Raw genomic sequence first — 20,934 nt, forward strand, 5'->3', positions numbered from 1 at the left:
CCAGGCTAGAAACAGAGGCACTGAGTTCTAGTCCTGGTTGTGCAAACTCAAGATAATATTCAAAAGCAGGAAGTTGGACTTTATTTGCAGCTTGATGAATTGAAATCTGATCTGTTGCTGTCTGACGTGAAGAAGAAAGTATTTGGTTTGAAAAATATAAATCTGCTGGAAAAGATTGAAAAAATACGAATATAAAAAATTCTGAGATAATGGAATTGATGAAGGATGGACTGGATTTTCTTGGCCAAGAGAAATATTGTGCTATCAAGGAGAACTATTCAACAATGGATGGTGCAGATATTTACAACCGTGACTTAAACAAACTTTGGAAATGAGATGCAATTCTTGGGAAAATTCTGTATTAAAAATCTAAGGAAAGGTTTCATTATTAAGAACCAAATGAGGGTTTTTGATCCTGGACTGATCAGAGATAATGACTGGAGTGATTTGTGCTAAATAAGCAACAGTGCAGGCTTTCTATGAGTAAATTACAATAACAGACTGTTAACAAGAGTGTTTTGAATTTTAACTTTGCTGTTGTTTAACCTGTTAACTATTTTTTTTCATGTATGTAATGTATGACAGGTCAGTTGGGTTGCAAGTACAAGGTGGAAAGCTATCACTGTTGTAATAGTGTTCAACTAGGATTGATAATATGTATTTTTGTCTTTTGTTTTTAAATTGTTTTAAAATTTTGTACTTTAATCTTTTGAATAAAATAAAATAATTAAAAAAGAGCACTTCACTATTATATAGGAAATATTTAGAAATACAACATACTTTCTTCCAATCATTCATAAAACAGCCCTTCTACTTGGATTGGAAAGATAAGACCATACTTAAAACAGTTTTAGCAATAAATTATTACAGGAAGAATTGCTGTTTTTGAAAAATAGAGCAACAACACTAATTTATACTTCAGTCACTTCTGTTTCCTATATCACAATCATACTGGCAGCATTAAAAAATAACTGTTAACGTGAAACTTAAAATAGTAACATTATGCCCACAATACTGAATTCCCCACTTTATTTCTTAAATTACTTCCAATATACAATTTAGAAACTAGTTCATGACTAATGAATATTTACATAGGTTTCTTGTTTCAACATTCAGTATAAAAATAGTTGTACATATAGCAATTTCAAATTATACCTAAATTTATAGTTAATGATGCTGTCTAAATAGCAGCCTGACAATATTTGTAAAATAAAATAAAAATAAATAAAAGTTTATGTCATGAAATGGATAGCCTTAAACATTTGATTTTTGCAAAAATCTGCTTTCTCCTGATCATTTTACAGCAACTGATTTGATAGGCAATATCTTTCCCTCTCTGGAGGAAGAAAAAGTCTTTATCTTATCCACATAAATACAAAAGAAAAATAAGAAAAAAAAACCCCAGATCTTTCCTTCCTGCAAAGCTTTTCCTCCTTAAAGGCAAATGAGCAGAATTGCGCAATACCACGGTTCCCAAGGTAGCTTCCCATGATGGTACAATCAGTAACAATGCACACCTGCCCTAGAATGTGCCAAACTAATTCAAACTATTCATAATGCAACATCTGAAACAACTTTACTACAACTATTTTGCTAAGAAATCGAGGGCCGGTTGAGGCCTTCAGCGAAATGATCAGTGCTCTGCCATTTGAGTGGTCTGATAGGAAATTAAAATCTTCCCATGTAAGCATTTGACGAAAACAAATTCTATTTTCTGACTTGTTTTTTTCTCCTTACCCAAGAGGACACAAGAAGCAAGAATTCTTCATTTAAAACTGAGAAATCCAAAGGTGTCTCCTCATTATTGGAATGGCCTCCGACACTGAACAAACTGTTTTCCCGAAAGACCTACCCTCAAAATAAGCCCTACCTCGATTTTGGGAGGGTGGGCCTAATATAAGCCCTACCTCCAAAATAAGCCTAGTTTTGGGGTGAGGCACACCTCTAAAAATCTGGGCGGAGTGGGTGGGTGGAGCTGCCCCACGTGCCCCGCACCCACTTACACTACAGCCAGGCCTCTCCTCACTGGCCCACTTCTTCTGCAGCGTCTTCCCTGTCTGCATTTCACAGTCAGAGGCCTTTCTGGAAAGCCACTGCAGCCGAATCCATAGCTCGGTTCTCAGCTGTTGAGGCTTTCTGGAAAGGCCTCTGACTGCGAAATGCAGGCTGCAGAATGAAGCTGCTCCTTTGGCAGCAGATGATGTGGGCCAGCTAGGTGGGGCTGTTGGTGCCGGAGGTAAGTGGAAAATACACCTCCCCCTAAATAAGACCTGGGGACTCTTTTGGAGCCCCCCCCCAAAAAAAAACAACAACAACAAAAACCCCAGGTCTTAATTTTCGGGGAAACATGGTACCTCAACCTACCTTCACTCTTTGTGAAGAGTGTGAAGGAGGTGAGGCAGCAATGGTCTGCCACAAAAGCCGATGTTGCTTGTGGTTCCATACGCATTACAGTTTGTAGATGCATTTAAAACATTTTAACACATGTTTTCAATAGAAAATGTCCAGTCCCCATTTACCATTTCCTTATTTTACAGCATCCATAAATCAAGCTTTAGCATATAGAAGTGTTGGTTGATATGTAGCATCTTCAATTATTGCATCTTCAACTATTGTAAACAAAATCACAGACATTTTTTTTCAAATGATATATTTACACATATACAAACAATATTATACATCACTCTGCAGTCAGGTTGCACATTGACCTAGATCTCAAATCACCAATGTAACCATGAATTATTGTAGAAGCTCACTGAATAGCTATTGCATTTAACTGATACTACAACCTGAATCCCAGCTGAGGAATGTTAATCTGAGACATCCTATACTAGAGATATTCAATGTAAACTGATGCGTTGGGCAATTTTAATGTACCGTGCACTTAGAAAAACAAAACAGCAATCTGTGATCTCTCGTAATGCTTCATGAGATGATAATTATTTGCTAAGAGAATTCAATCTATACAAGTATTCAAGAGTGAACCACAACGTGGCAAACTAGATTCAAGAGGTGAATTGCACCTCAAACGTGGCATTCTAACACACAACAGTGTTATGTTGCTTTATCTTTTATCATCAGTTGCAAGAGAGTCCAAGTGGATCACAATCTTTCAATAATCAAGTTGAGTTATTGTGGTAATATTCAAACAAATATAATACTGGTTCTGGTAAACATGAAGATAGTTGAGATTGTTATTTCTTTTACCGAGACAATTGTGCAACCACATTTTCCTTCTTCAATGTTATAACCAAAGATGTGTAACCAAAGTAACGTGAAAGTCTTGAAGATTTGTATTCTCAAGTAAAATTGCTGAGGGTGTTTCATTTACATGATCTCAGGATTTCAGAGATGTGTGTGTGTGCCTGTGCATGTACACACACATGCACACACATATGATCTCAAAAATAAAATATTGTATTGGTATATAAATCATATGCTACAAAACCTAGAATAAATAATAGAACTTTTCCTATCTATAAATCAGCATACTTTATCTATCTATCGCCAATCATGTTTATTAACCAACTTTTAAGTGAAAAGGTGGCATTAATTCCCACGCAGCTTCTTCATGATAGGGCTGTCAGGGGTAGCAGTGGTAAATATGCTTCCAACTAGTACATGAGTTCCCCATAGATTATGCCGAATAACTTTACAGCAGCCTAGGTCTTCCACAAGAAATCCTAACTGGTGATACCGTTCGTCAGTTTCAAAAAGAGTGTTGTTTGTGTAAGGGCCAAAGAACTGAAAGGAAAGAAAAAGAATGAAATATCGAGTATTCTTAACAGTTGATCAGATTAAATTCCTGCTTAAGTAACTATATGTACTACTTTTTATTTCTATGAGGCATTATCTGAATGAGCCAAAAAATAATTGATGTGCGATTATTATCGGCATATTGTGCTCTTAATTTCCACATTAACAAAACATGATCAGTATTTGTCATTACAGTAAACTACATAAGTTGCAAAGACTGCCACAGCCCTTTCTAGAAAAGGGATACCGGTATATCTAAACACAGTCGGCATCCACTAATAAAGGTTGCAGAAGAAAAAGGTTGTCATCTAGTAAAGGAACATAAAATATTCTAGTTTTTTTTTCCTTCTACGTGATTCAGTTTTACACACGGAAAAGTCATCCTGCATAATGATTGGCAAAATATAAACAATGATGGCAGAAAAGTATCTCAATACTAGCACTTCGAATGCATCACTATTCTGGATGAAAAGCAGCATACACTTAGCACATGTGCAAATGAGCCAGAGCATCTGTAACGCAAAGCCAGATTAGGGCGAGGGAAACTCAGGATCGTACGTGCTGTTTGCTGGCTGATTGCGGCTTACCAGACTCTCACAATAACCTGCAGATGGTCCTGGCTTAACGTTGGTTAATTGTGACTGTAAATTCCACTCCTAAATGATAATTGTTGTAAAGCACAATGTCATGTGATTGCACCGCTTAACAACGGCAATCCCTGCAGTCCCCTTTAGAGTGGTTAAGTGAAATTGAGGGTCATTAAGTGAGGACCTCATATGACAGTGACTTAGGATTTCCTGCTGGCTCCCACAAAGTCAATGGAAGAAAACTGGCAGGAAGTTGCAAGTTCCAGATGGCCTGAAAACAGGCCAGTGAGTAGGTAAGTATTATGGAGTGAGGTGGGCTGGAGGGACGTTACTGAAATTAGTGCATGTGGACTGGGAAGTGACTGCTGTGGTGCTGTGGTGCTACGAAATGCAAGTGAGGCCAAAATGTGTGCTACAGAATATGAGATCTCAAGAATCTCATACTTTGCAGTAGAGTTCCTTGGGGAAAAAGTGGCGGACGTTACTTGTAACCTTCTCTGCTGGCTTCCCCACTGACTCTGCTTGTGGGAAATCGGCAGGGAAGGTTACAGATGGTGATCACATGATTGTAGATGTTGCAACCATAACTGTGAGCAGAATGCCAAGCACCAGGATTACAATCACGTGACCATGGGGTTGCTGGGACAGCCAGAACTTTGAAGGCTGGTTTTAAATTCCAGTTATTCAGCACTGCCAGAATTTTGAGTGGTCATTAAGCGAGAACTACCTGTACCTCAAAAGGCTCTTTTATCACTAATATAAACAGGAAGAACTATATGCAACACCTTGAGCTCCAACAATGATAAGACAGGACATACCATACCAACACAGTTATTAAGTAAAAATAATCTAGACCTTTAATGGCAACCAGCAAGAACAAACAATTGGTGGAAGATTTATACTCTTACTGCTAGTTTGCCTAAGTCTAAACATGATATTCCTCTCCTTACTATATTTTAACATAAATACTTACTGCTAATCCTGAAGTCGGATCAATAAAATCTGCCCAGTAGCCTTCGGAACACAAAGCATAGCAAATTTCCTTAGCACCGTTGATAAACTAAGAAGAGAGAAAATAGAAAAAAATGCAAAATGCAAGTCTTTCTCCATCAAGCATAAATTCACTTCAAAATCAAAGAGCAAATGCTCAGAACTTCAGCTGATCAAATTAATAACTTTACTAACAGGATTAACAGTATTAAGCTATATTTAGGTCCCATAAAGTCTTTTTGCTAGGCAATAAAGAATTAATACTTCACTTGCTTTCATTGTTCATTTGAAGTGCAATGTTAGCTTTGTTCTCTTAGTTTCATAACATCTAAAATTAAAGTTAAAATAACCACACATCATCTACATTTCTCACGTTAATATATTCTTTTGCCTTGGTCATCAAATTAAAAAGATAGCACAATTTAAGGTTTAAAAGCTAGTAAGGATGCTTTCTAAATCCTTATCAAGTAAATTAAATTGAATAAATAAATACATTTCAGAGTACATGCAGAAGTAGTGTCTGGCACCAAAGTCGACCATCAATTCAGAAAGCCAAAACCAAAGTAACCTATAACTATGTAGGAAAAAAGCATGTCTTTCCCAAACCCCAAAGAATATCTAATGTAAAATATAATTGTAAAATTTAGCAGTGGCTTGAGCCATTTGCAATGAACGTGATTAAGGTTCATACCCTCTACGATTAATTTTTGTACCAGGGTGCATGATATATTGAAATCAAGCCTAATAAAAGGAACATGTACTTCAGGAAAAGCTGACTATAACTAGAAAGCTTTCAAACACATGAATGGTTTATTAAACCAAATATATGTACATTGCAAAAACTCAAAATCAAATCTCTACACAACATTTTCAGTTTTGTCTAATCCAGTAAAGTAATCCCGTTTTAGAACAAGCTAGTATTTTAAAATCACAACCATTGTTTCCCAGTTGGTGTGAATGGGAAATCATACTAATTAAGGCTTAAGTTGTTTTCAACACTTCTCTCTCTCTCTTTTTTGCAACATCCGCAAAGAATCTATCCTTGAGCTTTGTCTTATTATGTTATACCGTGTTTCCCTGAAAAAAAAGACCCTGATTTTTTGGGGTGGGCCTAATATAAGCCCTACCCCAAAAAGAAACCCTAGTTAGGGCCCTGCCCACTCTGTCCCACCTCGCTGCTGCAATGGGGCAGTGGACTGCGTGTTGCGCTGCTGCCGCAACAATGAGGCGAGGCAGGTGGGAGGGGGTGGAGCTGCCCAACATGTCCCACACCCACTTACTTCAGGGCCCCCCAGCCAAGCCATTCCTTGCTTGGTAACCTTCCCTTTCACTCCCCTCCTGAGCCAGACTGCCATGCTACGGAGGTCCCCCTCCGCCATTGCAGAGCCAGGGGGGAATGACGGTGAAAAGCTTCGCTGCCGCTGTGCACCACTGGAGGGGCTTTCTTTGTGCTTTGCCCCACAGATCGCCTGCCCAGTGGCAGCCACCACCTCCTTCTCCTCTGCCAACTCTCCCGTGGCTTGAGCCATGACCTCAAGCCTCCCCTGCTGCCTCCCTCCACCAGCCCTCCGTCGCTGCCATTGGTGAGAACAGAGACCGGGGTGGGGGGGGTGGAGCGGCTCTGCACAGCAGAGAAGAGACCTTGCGGCCCTGCATCGCCCCGCGTCCCCCTTCTCCGTTCTGGAAACGGCAGCCCCATTTTTTGCAGCTTCTTCTCCTGGCGCTGCTGCAGAGTTTGGCGCATCACCGCCCATGGTGAACCAACACACCAGGAGTGATGCCATAAAAAAATCTTGCCAAATGTGAAGATGCCAAAGGAGTACTGCTAGTGAAGTGCATCAGTTCAGACTCTGTGAAACATTACGAAAACTCAGAAGAGCCATCCATAACATGTGTCGGGGCATGCTGACTTCCTGTGTGGTGTTGTTTCACGATAATGCTCACCTACACACCGCTAGATGCACCCAAGAACTTCTGAAGCAGTTCCGTTTTGTTTTTGATCACCCCCCAATAGCCCAGATTTGACACCGAGCAACTACTACTAAGGAATTTCAAACCTTGTAAGACGTTATGACAATTTGAATGGCGATTATGTCAAAAAGTAATGTAATGTTGTAGTTTTCTAATGTGTATAATAAAAGTTCTGTATCTGTGAGTGTCTGTCATTGATAACGAAATGGAGGTTTATTTCCAAACTGCCCTCGTGTTTAATTCATCAATTTCCAAACTATAGGTTATACAATAAAGTACTCTTGCTTTGCTCATTTGGAATCACTAAAGCTATGTAACTCAGTCAAGAATTCTCCTCCTAAGTGACCCACTCTTCTGAATCCATTATCTAGAAGCCAGAAATCAGCTCCAAATACTTTAAAATGAAAATAAAGAGTCTATTTCTAGCAGTTAACTGCGAGGTATTGTTTCATTACAATTATTCAGAAATGGAAAACAATACCCTCAAAATGTGAACATTTTTTTTAGCTAGACATGTTCAGCAAATTAACATTTTATGGAGAATACCAGCAGTAAATACTGACATCTGTTGGAACTTAATTACCGACTGCTTAAAGCCAAAGTGGTTAAAAGGGGGCCTGGAAAAGGAATGACCTCTAGTGGCAATTTTGAACATGGGCAGAGTTAAATGTAATTTTCATTTAAGCAAGTACCAACAAGCTTTCAGATGAAACCCTTAATTTACTATACAGAATGAAAAGCATTAGAATGTCATCATGTCATGCTAAGAATCAGTATGCATAAAATTTTTAAGATTAGTACTTTCTTGTGAAAAAACAGTGACTTAATTAAAGTTAACAGTTAATTATGTGTAGATGGATATGGGTATAGAGGGGTGTGTGTGTGTGTGTGTGTGTGTGTAGTATTTATAAAGGAGGCTGGTTAACAGTTTAAAAAAAATATAATGCCTCTTCAGAACTGAATCTGATTTTTGATGACTGTGGACATATCTAGGTATTTCTTTTTTGGCTTCTACAATTTAATAAAATATCTGCCCTTTCAAATATTTATTTATTTTAATTCCATTTATATCCCGCCCTTCTCCAGAGACTCAGGGCAGCTTACAAGCTTAGCAGTAGCCTTCATTCTATGTTTTACGTTTGTAAATAATGCTTTACGTTCAGAGTACACTAGGTTAGGAATCTATGCATCTATTTGGGCACCCACATAAAAAACACCCACCCACCATCAGTAGTGGAAAGTAATTACATCTGATCATCCAAAGCCACTTACATTTTCGATGAGGACTTCTCGCTCATTTTCTACCCCTTCACTCCACCCAGTCATATCATTTACAGTTTTCTGTGTTACCGTTAGTACTGTTATGTTATTGGAAACAACATCTGGAAACATTGACTCAAAATCTACAAAAGAAAATAAGAGATATTTTAAATAACTTCGCCATTGGTATATTTCTACACTATTTGCCAAGTGGCCAAAATATGGTCATGTGATTTAGTGTGTGTGTGTGTGTGTGTGTCTGTGTAATCATCATTAAGTAGCTTTTTTTGGGGGGGGGAGGTTCAATTGTAACTTTGGTCGCTAAGTGACCCATTGTAAGTCAAGGTCCCCTGTACTCAGCCTCTAGCAACCAAGAGGAAGACACATTTGCTCCCTAAAGGCCTATTCTTTAACTGGTGCACTAAATACTTTGCTCATATAGAAAATTAGTCTAGGATTTAAAAGAAAAAATGGCAAAAGGAAGTTAATTCAAAAGTAAAATTAATTCGAATCTACTGAAACCCCAAGAAAATTAACCAAGTCACCATGCTAGATACGTTACTTAAACTGTCAATCTGTGCATGTTTTTTTCTTCAAGCTACAATTTTATACACTTTTTAAAAATAATTAACATTGTGGAGGGATGGTGGGGAAGCAGGAAACGCATACCTTTGCGCAACAGTTCTGGGCATGCTTGTATCGCACATTCTACTTTGGCAGTTTCAAAGTAACTTTTGGCATCGGCAATGTCTTCCTTGTGAACAGCATTACTGCCCTGAAAAAAAAGTAAGTTTTTTTTAATCTTAAGTCTTTAAGTATATTTGAATTCTTGTCAGGCTTCAAGGCACTGCAATAACATACCAGTGACAGTCCATCTGTACACAGTTTCAATTTATTATGATTTTTATGCTTCCATGATTTTGTAATATTTTCTCTTATCTGTCCAGATTTCATGACTGCAGCAGCATATACATTTTGTAAACCCTAACTCATAAAATGCATTAAGCATTTTTTTAAAAAACAAACCATAATGGCATTTCTACTCTTGGAATGATTGTTTAGCGTGACTGTTTAATAGTGATTTATCAAATTCTGCTTCAAAAACGTGAGATACATCCCCCCCAGCGGAAGAATACTGAAAAGCGGGTTCTTTGCCCATCACTACTGAACTTTTCCTATAACATACAGATAGGGAGTATTTCTAGCATGAGCACTAATTCTTGGTAGGATAGATTTGGTAACAATAATGTTTGGTAGTACAACGATACTTCGGTACTCATCGTTAATTGGTTCTGGGAGGTACGATGAGTACCAAAAACGCTGAGTACTAAACAAATTTTTTCCATAAGGAATATAGTGAGTTACAAGGCAGTTGACATCGACAAGTTCTAGTTTGTGCGTTGAGTATCAAACAAACAATGAGTAGTGGGATAAAATTTTCATATCAAAATGTGTTGAGTACCAAATTCGACGAGTTTCAAAGCAGTTCAGTACCAAGGCACCATTGTATAGCAATGAAAACCAACAGATTGTGCCAAAAATCAAAATAAACTAGGGCAAATCTTTTAAATCCTCCTCAGTATATTGAAGCTACCAAAGGGCAGGTCTTCTCTCAATACAGTTTGGAAACAATTAGTCATCGACAAGTATCATGTTGACTTGATTTAGGTGTTCTTTCAACATATCCCCAAAAGGGAAAGGACAGAAAAATAATCCCCTCTTCTCTTCCCAAACCCACCTATCTATGAAAGTTTAATAAATTGTGATCAAAGTGAATCCACAGAAAGTAACTTCTTGACTTGCATCTGAACTCAGCGAGGAAGATCTGATCTAGCAATTGCCATGATAAATTACTATGCAAGTCTACATTAAAGATGCATGTAGGATTTCTTGTGCCATCCACCAAAGGAAGCAGCGAGCACATTTCTAGATTTGTATCTCACCTTCCCAGGGGAGTTCTACACTTACCTGGAACTCGTTGACATACTGGGCCATCACAAATTCATGCCTTTCACTTGCCAAGGGTTCCATCAATAGATCAGGTAATTTTTTATGGACTTGTCTTGTCTTCTGTGGTGCTGTACCATTTAGATGACAGTCAAAACCTATGTTACCAGGTAGCTGGAATCTTTGGTCCTGGGGACCAAAAGGTCCCATCACTTCATCTGGCCACACAGTTTTTGGACCTAAGAAAAGTTTAAGTCTGTGTCACTGAAAAGCACCCACATACAGAATTGTTTTCATCAGTAAAGGACATTGCTTTTTGAATCTCGCTGCTTAAAAAGTAGATTCATATACTTCCAATAGAAACTGAAAAGGTGCGTCCCATTTACCTCAGCAGGAATTAGTTCTGAGTAAATACTTGAAGTTGGGCTAAAAGTACCAAGAGACACAGATTACTTAAAATATATACAGTGCGACGCCAGCTTGGTGTAGTGCAGGGGTAGGCAACCTTGGCTCTTTTATGACTCGTGGACTTCAACTCCCAAAATTCCTGAGCCAGCACGGCAGGCTCAGGAATTCTGGGAGTTGACGTCCACGAGTCATAAAAGAGCCAAGGTTGACTAGCCCTGGTGTAGTGATTAAGGTATCAGGCCAGAAACCAGGAGACTTAAGATTTTGAGTCTCGCCTTGGGCACAAAACCAGCTGCATGATCTTGGGCCACTCACTTTCTCTCAGTCATAGGAAGGAGGAAATGGCTAACCACATCTAAAAAAAACCTTGCTAAGAAAACTGCAGGAATTTGTGCAGGCCGTCTCTGAGAATCAGACATGAAGGAATGGAAGGGTGGGTGGGTGGGGAGATTTTCTATAAAGGGATGGTTTTAACGATCATTAATGTGAGAAAAATTTGAATTTTCCTTACATACGTCAGGAGGTGCAGCAGCAGCAACAGAAGGCTCATCTGAGCCAGAGGATCCTGCTGTGGAAAAAGCCTTGGGAGTTATAACCCTTCTAACCAAAGAATAAAATCCTGGCAGGTATGTCACCAGTCTAGCTCTGTTACAAAGTACCTAAAGGGGACACAAAGAAAACTGAAGGCAGCACAGGTTGTGTATGAAAACTATGACCTAGCACATAAAGTATTCTTCCACAATAGCTGGTGCAGGCATGGAACATGTTACAACGAGGCCATGATTCAATCAGCTCCCAGTGGATTACAGAGGCAATGGAGGAAATTTCCTCCTGGCTACTCCACTGAAGTAACTGATGAGTCCACCGCATCTGTAGTACTCTGGATGAGAGAGATCATTACACGTATGATGGGAAATGAAGGCAATCACATACATCTCAGATTTAACAAACCTTTGGGAAGAAGGGACATCCCTTCTCTCCAAATAATCTGTTACCACAAGGATTCATCATCCTTGAATTTTGCTTGTTAATTTCTTGTATTAGCAATTAAAGAAAATACTTGAAATGTATTCATAAAAATCAATATTTTAGATGCTGGAGTTTTACACAAGATTTACCATATTAGCTACTACATCTAAGTATATACTACGATTATATTAAAACACGTGCAAGTAATCCTTGTTTAGCAACCACAGTTGGAACTGGCAACAGGGTCATTAAGCGAAAAATTTGCCAAGTGAAACCGCAATGGTCTTATGGTGTTACTTCAGCTTCCCTTTGCTTTACAAAGCTGTAAAAGTCATAAAAGTGAGGACTGATTGCAAAGTTATTTTTCATCACTGTCATAAATGTGAATGGTCACTGTACAAGGCAGTTATTAAGTGTATACTACCTGTACATGAACAATGATGGAATTATCTACAGGCAAAGGATAATAAAAAAATAAAATTATATGCATGCACACCAAGAGCCTTGGTGGAGCAATGGGCTAATGCCTCCTTAAGTAACACCAGCTGCCTGCAATTAGTGCAGGTTCGCATCCCACCAGGCTCAAGGTTGACTCAGCCTTCCATCCTTCTGAGGTAGGTAAAATGAGGACCCAGATTGTTGGGGGCAATAAGCTGACTTTGTAATAATGCCGCTTGGGGGGGGCGAAAGCCCTAATAAGCAGGCATATACATAGAATGAAGGCTATTGCTAAGCACATTGATTTGTACTTAGATTGTAAGCCGCCCTGAGTCTTCGGAGAAGGGCAGGATATAAATGGGAATAAAAAAAACAAAACATTATGCTAGTTCTTCCTCTGGCAAAGCTATTAAATAGGATAGGTGACAAGTTAGTTAAACCAGTTTATCTGGAGATAGCACATTTCTTATTACCAAACTGGCAGGCCACTTTAAAAGTTGATTATAGTATCTCACCATTCTTTATACTGTCATTAACCCAGCCTCCTGCATACCTTGATCAAACATATTCCTAAATTCAAGTCTGAGAACAAGGCCAGAAAATTATTAGAACACAAACGAATGGAAACACATCTTGTTTTTCTTTTTTTAATCTGAACATGGCCTGAATCAATAAGGCTCAGGTGACTGGTAACACCTCATTGCAGTTTACTGTAATGGCAAATATTGATCGTTTGGCTGACAATCAACTAAAGTTCTGATCTTACTATTTCCATCTTATGATTTCTATTTATACATTTGTCAATGGAACTTTAGTCAAGTTTATATTTTAATTAAAACTTGTGGGTGGTAGATTACAATACAAGCTATGTTTTTGATTGCCACATAAAATGATATAGTTTTTAAACCAAGGGCAAAAAACCCCTGTAGTAAAACAAGACTTATTTTTCCTCATCTTCTACAGTGGGCTGCTGTATTAATACAGAAGATGGCAATTATTCGTAGATGCATCATGAAGAAAAACAGCATTAACAGTTTCACGCATGTCTTACTTGAGATCTGAATCAAAAACAATGTGCAACATTTTTATAATAGGATTAAAAACATACTATTTCCAACCCATATATAATAACTTTGTATTGTCTTCATTGTTATTGATCTCATAAGATTTTTTTTTAAAAAATCCATACATACAGGTATACCTGTCCTATCTAGTATAATAAAAATTAGTTATATTACTTACAGTTGCCATTTCCATGCTTTTCTTCGTTTAAAGAAACTCTAAAACAGAAACATACAGAAGAGTGATCCCAAAATGCAATTTGGTAATTATGGAGAGTATTATATATTAAAAATAAATTATTCCATTGAAAGATGATTAAATCTGAACAACCTTCATCAGTATGAGGTTCAGCTTACAGCCACTGTAATAAAAAAGCAGGTACATAAGATCTCATTTGGATCCAATAGGGCAAGATACAACTCCTAGTTCTGAGATATTACATTATTCCCTTGAAAGTCTTACAAATAGGATTATGGTTATTTTATTCTTTTCAACATTAGCACACATACTATTCTGAGAACAGATTTCAAGCTTTATACTGTATGGCCAAACAATATATTTTAAGTTGACAATTTGTGAGCGATGAGTAATAATTACTGAGAAAGAGGTCATCTAGGATAGTCAAATGAGGTTCCTTCATAGCTTCTATGATCTTTTCAAATTTATTATTTATTCATCAAACGTATATAGCCACACATCTCAGGGAAAGTGATTCATCCTTTTTCTGTATTCACCTTTTTCTCCTCTTACTGTGACCTTTCCCAACCTGAGCCTTCCACAGACACTTGAGAAGAGCTCCAATCACCAGGTTGAAGAAAGGAGTATGAGAAAGTTAATAATATCAAATGGACTAGATAGTCCAAAATGCTTAAATATACTCAAATTGCCCAGATTCAGTTGATAGGCAGCACACAAATTTAATAAACAAAATAATTAGAAGCAGATAAGCATCAACAGCTCTTTTAACGATTTGTTGCATTCATAATCAGGTATGTATGTTTTAGCACAGCATGCAAAGACCTCGCTGTCTGGAGAAAGCTGTAAGCCGGGGGGGTCTTCAAACTTGGCCCTTTTATGACTTGGGGACTTCAACTCCCAGAATTCCTCACCAGGCATGCTGGCTGAGGAATTCTGGGTGTTGAAGTCCCCAAGTCATAAAAGGGCCAGGTTTGAAGACCCCTGCTCTAAGCCCTCTGTTGGTAAAGTTGAAAGGTAAAGAGGATGACTAACAGCAAGATGGATGGTCTTCATTACAGTGGCAATGAGTTGGAAGGGCTGAAGGACCAGGTCAGAGGTCTATTGAGATTCTCAATCATCCAGGTCATGGTTGTCCCAAAGGTGCCTTTTCAAAAACGGAAGCTTCTTCAGTACTGACCAGTGGGGTCCTCTAAAGAAGCTCCTTGGATGAGAAGCAAAACACTTTCAAAGAAAAAAGCAACACAACGTCCAGTTGCCTTTTGGAAAAGGTGCCTTTGGGACAACCAGGTTAGAGACAAAACCTATCTGTGTAGTTGTGTAGTCGCATCATCAGCCCATCAATGCGCATCTGCATTTAACGGGCTGCACCAATCCCCAAACAGGTTTCTGTAGCAAAACCCGTCTTTCCTCGACATCTTCGTGAAAGGCAGACATAAACGGGAGAAAGCGGTGGGGCATGAGCCCACCTAACGCATCGCTCAGACATACTCGGGGACGGAGGAGTAAGACTTTCCTTCCGCATTAGGAATCGTAAAAAGGCGGCCCCTCTTGGAGACTAAAACTCCCGCGAAGTCCCAAAGGTCCCATGCTGAGGAGGAGGAGGAGGAGGCGCCTGCGCGTTCCCTCCTTCCGCACAACTCTATGACGTGGCCTAGAAACAGAAGCGTGCAACCTTGGGCGACTTCTAAGACTTGTGGACTTCAACTCCCAGAATTCCCTAGCCAGCTATGCTGAAGTTCACAAGTATTTAGAAGCAGATAGAAGTGAACGTCAACTTCCAGGCTAGAATAGCTGGCTGGGGAATCCTGGGAGTTGAAGTCCGCAAGTCTTAAAAGTCGCCCAAGGTTGGACACCCCTGGTCTACAGCCTCCTCGACCTGCGATCCTTCGGGCTTGCAGGCCGGCAATTTCCATAATCCCCAGCCCCCAGGCATCCGGCTCCCGAGTATCTCCCTGGAGCCATTTCGGAGGCGAGGCTCTTCCGGGATGGCTGGCCAGCAGCAACTCCCTTCCGAAGAAAACTGTGGGGCTGCTCCCGAAAGGAGACCGACTCGGATCTATTACTCTTAGGTGAGACACTCCCTAAACCGCCGGCATTTCCAGCAGACCCACACCGTGATTCCCCTCCCAGAAGTTACTCCGGTAAAGGCAGGCACCGAGTGGCTTCGGTTGTTTGGCAGACGGTTCAAGTGAATCGGGGCCCCAATTTAGAGGAAGAGCTGATTTGAAAAAATCGGGTGGGACCGAGGTTGGGAACACAAGTGGCTAGTCCCTAGTGAGAAACAACAGTTTCTTAGGGCGGCGATAGTTTTAAGAGGAGCATTTCGCAGCCTGGCAAGACAAGCCGAGCCCCCGGAGGAGTAGGGCTGAGGAAGTCAAGAAGAAGAGGAAAAGTGCCCGTTTGGGGGAAAGGAAGCTTCCGGGGAAAACAGCAACACCGCCGCCCGGTCTGCTTACCACCACTTTTCCGGCATCTGTTGTCCTTCGCAAAATGGAAGACCAGGGAAGCCAGTTGATTATCGCGCTCGTCGGTCGAGAGGAAGGGAAAATAGTGTTGCTTTTGTGCGCCGGATTGGGAACAGGCGGAACGAATGATGCAGCGGCCTTTGCGTTGGTTGGGCGAAAATGACGAACCCAGTAAGGGAAAATTAATCGCTTTCCGCTTTGTCGATGGAGACGACAGGCTGAAGAGGATCGGGAGAATCAAATCAAGCACCGCTGAATGGATTGTCTCACGCCTCTTTCTTTCCTCCTCCTTCAAGAATTAATTGGCGTTTAAGTCTGCAGGATTTCTCATGTTCAGGGTGTGGAATTGCGGGATTTAGGTGGACAAAAGCACTCTTTAAAAAGCAAAAATGAGAGAATACTGAAACAAGGCTCATGTATTCACAATGACGTTATCCCTATTAACACATCCAGTGAGGAACAGTGGTTAAGATACTGGGCTAGGACGTGGGAGAGCAGAGTCTAATTCTTTTAAGCAAAGAAACCAGCTGGGTGACTTTGAGACAGTCAGCCTCTCTCAGGCTATACTGGGAAGTCCAAACAAACAAACAAACAAACGAAAAAGACCTCTGGGGGGTGGGAAGCATACATCTACCAGTAGGAGCAGTGTGGTAGATTACAGTCCACAACTGTCAATGGCTTCATCCTGGAGTGATTTATGAATAATAATCCCCAATTACGTGGTTGTGGGGCTTGTGTGCTCTGATGAAGATGGGAGCTGTGCCAGAGGTTCAACCATATTGCACAGGTCTCTTCAGAGGACCCAGACAAAGAGTGTCTCTCCCATAAATGATGTGATATAATTTACAGAAACCCTTACCTGATGGTCATCAATAAGGAGCGCATTAGGTGTTGGGGTTTCTGGATATCTAATGACACATGGGCTACAGGGTTCACATCTGTTGGCTGAGCAACCAAAGCCAACAGCTGCAGCACCACTGAAAGAAAAAGTTTACCTGCTGCAAATATACCAAGATTGAAAATAAATAATGTTCTGTTTTTACAAATCAATCCAGTGAGAAGAGGATATCTGGAAAGAATGCACCTGTTGTGGAAAAAACATCCAGAATCGAAAATAAAAGAGTAGAATCTAGTACATAAAGTTTGATTTATAATCTGAAAAAGTATTCATAGAAACACAACTAGAAGAACTGCAAAAGTCTACCCAGAGCAAAGAAATCAAAGCTTTGCCAGAAGTAGCTCAGATTGTAGAGGCAAACCAGGGGAGTCCCCAATAGAGGAAGCCAGCATAGCTACTGAATCATTTTCATTCCCAAATCAAGCACCCTCTCCTCTGCTTTCTCAGAAAGAACAAAGGCCTCTAAAAAAGAATTGAAACAAAGAATAACTGGCCTCTAGAACAGCACAAAAACAACAGAATAAGCTTTCCTGCACTGAAGTTTGTTCCAAACTTGCTAGCACAAATATTAAAAGATGTCAATCTTGTTAAATCAAATACAAGCACCAGCAAAAAAACAAACCAATGAATGTACAGCATGGCTACATTTATAACTGAATACTTGGGAGGCAAAATCAGCAAAAAAAGAAAAAAAAGCCAAACAGTGCATCACCAAAACGGATGATTGGGCTGGAAAATAAGATCAGCAACCTAAGGGAGATGAAGCAAGCTAAAACAGATGAAAGAAAAAAAAACAGCTAAAGAATAAGAACATCATGAAATATTTAATCAAGAAATATCACCTAGAAATGAGGAAGGTTAAGGAAGCATTGGAAACAGCAAAGCAGCAAATAATAGCTATAGCCGAGAAGATCAGGAAATACAAAGTTCAAATTGTATATTTTAGCTAGAATGTCCAATTTCAGTCCAATCAGAATCATTGCCACCAGTGTAGAGACTGGAGATTAAAATACAGAGATTGTATTGTATTTTTTTGTATACATATGGCCCAATAACTAATCAATAAATTATTATGGTTGGTCTCACAGTCAGCCAACTGTAGTGAAAAGTAGAAAGTTCAAGTGTAACGAACTTGTTTTCAACTAGTTGGATCTTTCAATATCAGATAGATTTTGCCAGATGTTAACCAGTCTTCAGTTTTCCTCTCCTTGAAGTATGTTAAGCTGCTTGGTAATGAGTGTGTGATAGATCTCCTCCTCATCCCCATCATCTCAGACTGCAATGTTAAATGTATGTATATAGAAGCAATTTCAGTTGAATGCAAGAAGCATCTGCTGTTAAGGAAACAAATGATTATGCAACATCGGAAGTCAAAATCAAGTAAACCATTTTATAATTTGAATATTGTATGAGCCAAATCATTCTGATTTGTAAATAATAACTTATGGCTTACTTTACTGTGTTCCACATAATCAGCCACTGGTTAATTTGATAAACTAAGTTCAATGAAATTGAGGTTAATTCTGTTGGGTCAACCCAGCACACTGTAAATTACGATATTCTGATTCAAACTTGAGGAAATGTGGTTTCATTAAGATTTCTAGGATGTAGCTAGTGAGGACTCATGGTTTAATTTTAGAACTGATGCTTTTTAAAAACATGTTTATAAATGATTTGGAATAGGGCGTACTAGTGGAAAGCCAGGTTTGCTGACAACACAAAATTGTTCAGAGTGATAAAAACAATAAGAGGCTGTGAAGAGCTCCAAATGGAATGGGTGTCAAAATGGCAGATATCCTTCAAGTTTAAAGTGATGTTCGTTGCTGCCCAAAATCTTAACTATTCATACAAACTAATGGAATCAGAGCTAGCAGCAACCGATAAGGAAAGAAATTTTGTAAGAATGATAAACAGTTCTGCATGGTGTGAATAAAGCAGTTACGGAGAAACTATTTTGCCCTTCACAAAATACTAGAACCGAAGGTCACTCCATGAAATTGAAACTTGAAAGAAGCAAGACGGACAAAAGGATTTTTTTTTATACAACATAGGATTCAATTTTGGAATTTCCTACCACAGTGGAGATGTGATGCTGGCTCCTGGCTTAGCTGGCCTCAAAAAACAGCTGGACCAATTCATGGAAGTAATGGCTATTAGCCTTCCATGGCAGTGTGACTGCCTCTGACGGCTATTTGCTGGGAGCCTCCTTAGGCCACTGAGACAACAGACGGGGTCCAATCCAACAGAGCACCACTTATGTTTTTATAAGCAATTAACAATATCAAGTCAGTTATACTTCTGAGCTTTCTCCCAAAACATTCCAATGTCTCTGTCACTTCATTTCATGCAGGTTGTACCAGATAGACTGGATATGGAAAGGAAATTTTTACTGCAGACTTAGAAGCCACCAGAAGCAGCAGCTTCTTAGACGCAATTGTTATTCATTAGGAAAGTGTCTGGGAGATTTGTGTAATGTGTGCACGGAGCCAAAGAGCCATCTAGGCTAGGCAGGCAGATGAAAGTTAACAGGTTCTGCATTTTACTGAACTGAGACACTATTTAATGTGTACCTTTCCTTCAGTTCTAAACCTGTTTTTCCAGAATTCTCATAAATTTGAATGAACTACTTACTATAGGACTGTTTTGACATCCTTTGACTACAGTATTGAAACATAACACTGTACTTCTGTAACTCCCATTTCCACTAGATGGCAACAATGGTTTGCTTATATTCTAAACTCCCCATACAAAATAAATAAATACCTAAAGAAACTTCACTGGAAAAAAAGCTAATGATGGGGAAATAATAGGTTGTTCAATGGATCATTTTTCTGTTGCTGAGATGCATTGTAATTGTTGCTACCTTTATTAGTGTTTTGCCTCCATAGACCTCTGTTTTCAAAGGTGCAAAGAATAAAAAAAGTGGCAAATTCTCAACCAGGCAAAATGTTGCTTCAGCTTTAATTAGCTGTAATTGGAGATGTGGAACTGTTGTTATTCCACATTTCTTTCTCCCGGCTCTGTTTCAAGTTTGGTTAACCCTTGTGATGTTCTATCAACCTGCTGGGCTTGATGGAACACATTCTTTGATGTATTAGGGAACTGAGGTAGGAACAAGTCCGGCTTGATGACTCCATGTGGTGGGAAGAATTCATCGAACTGTTTTAGGAAATACGCAGAAAGCTGAGGCTGAGAACAGGTTGAACACTTTTGAAAAGTGGATTTTAAGGAGAATCTCCGGAAGTCCTTGGAATTGCAAAAGATAAAATCTTACTGTTCCATAATGGATGTCAAGCAAAGAAAATTGAGGTATTGGGATCATACGTTTAGGATATAACTCCTTGCAAAGGACCCCGCTAGAAAGAGGGAAAGAAAAGTGGAAGGAAAGAAAAGATGAAAAGAGACACTTAGAAATACCAAATAGAGGCAACTGGATTAAAGAATGTGCAAGGGGCAGACACAGTGGAGACTCGTGATTGTAAGTCTCCAGGAAGGAGAAGACGAACCGGACTACTCTGGCCATTCTGTGACACTTCTATAACTAGTCTGAATTCATTTTATTTACTTTTACTACTAATATCCCATCCTGCCTTTCTGCCCTTACCCCCCCCAAAAAGTAACAGTGTAATCCGCCTCCCCCCCAATATTCAACGTTTTGTAAAATATTTTAATTTTACTATTAAACTGATACAAGACCTGGCTGAAGACAAAAGTGTTAAACCTCCTAAAAGGGAAAAGAATGGGAGGTTGAACGAAATCTTGATGTGCCTTTAGAAAACACTTGAAAGCCAGTGTGGTCTAATGGATAAGTTATTGGACCAAGCCTAGGGAGACTTGGGTTTAGGTCATTATGCAGCCATGGAAGCTCACAAGATTTCTTTGGCTAGATTTCAGCCTAATTTGTCCCACAGGGTTATTGCTTTGGAATAAAATAAGGGGGCAGTTCCATTCAGTTCCAAACTGTTTGCATTCATTAGATACCTGG

The 20,934-nt window shown here is 39.4% G+C and overlaps 1 protein-coding gene across 1 annotated transcript; it reads right to left on the reverse strand.

Moving 5' to 3' along the window:
• Window positions 1-723: 723 nt before the first annotated feature.
• On the reverse strand, window positions 724-18,419 carry MMADHC (metabolism of cobalamin associated D). Its single transcript, XM_081333340.1, has 8 exons — window positions 16,043-18,419; window positions 13,569-13,606; window positions 11,431-11,578; window positions 10,533-10,750; window positions 9,234-9,339; window positions 8,577-8,707; window positions 5,317-5,403; window positions 724-3,744 (listed from the first exon to the last, which is right to left on the reverse strand). Exons 2-8 carry the CDS (start codon window positions 13,581-13,583, stop codon window positions 3,550-3,552), a joined length of 900 nt encoding a protein of 299 aa, XP_081189466.1. The 5' UTR covers window positions 13,584-13,606; window positions 16,043-18,419; the 3' UTR covers window positions 724-3,549.
• Between the last annotated feature and the right edge of the window lie 2,515 nt (window positions 18,420-20,934).

The sequence above is a fragment of the Vipera berus genome (assembly GCF_964194415.1).
Source record: "Vipera berus genome assembly, chromosome: 1".
Taxonomy (NCBI): domain Eukaryota; kingdom Metazoa; phylum Chordata; class Lepidosauria; order Squamata; family Viperidae; genus Vipera; species Vipera berus.

Excerpts from the sequence above, each read along its gene's own strand:
- MMADHC (XM_081333340.1), bottom strand. Across the intron at positions 5,404-8,576 it reads GAGAAGTCCTCATCGAAAAT|TTTATCAACGGTGCTAAGGA; the intron begins GTAAGTGGCTTT and ends CTCTCTTCTTAG. Across the intron at positions 3,745-5,316 it reads ATCCGACTTCAGGATTAGCA|TTCTTTGGCCCTTACACAAA; the intron begins GTAAGTATTTAT and ends CTTTCCTTTCAG.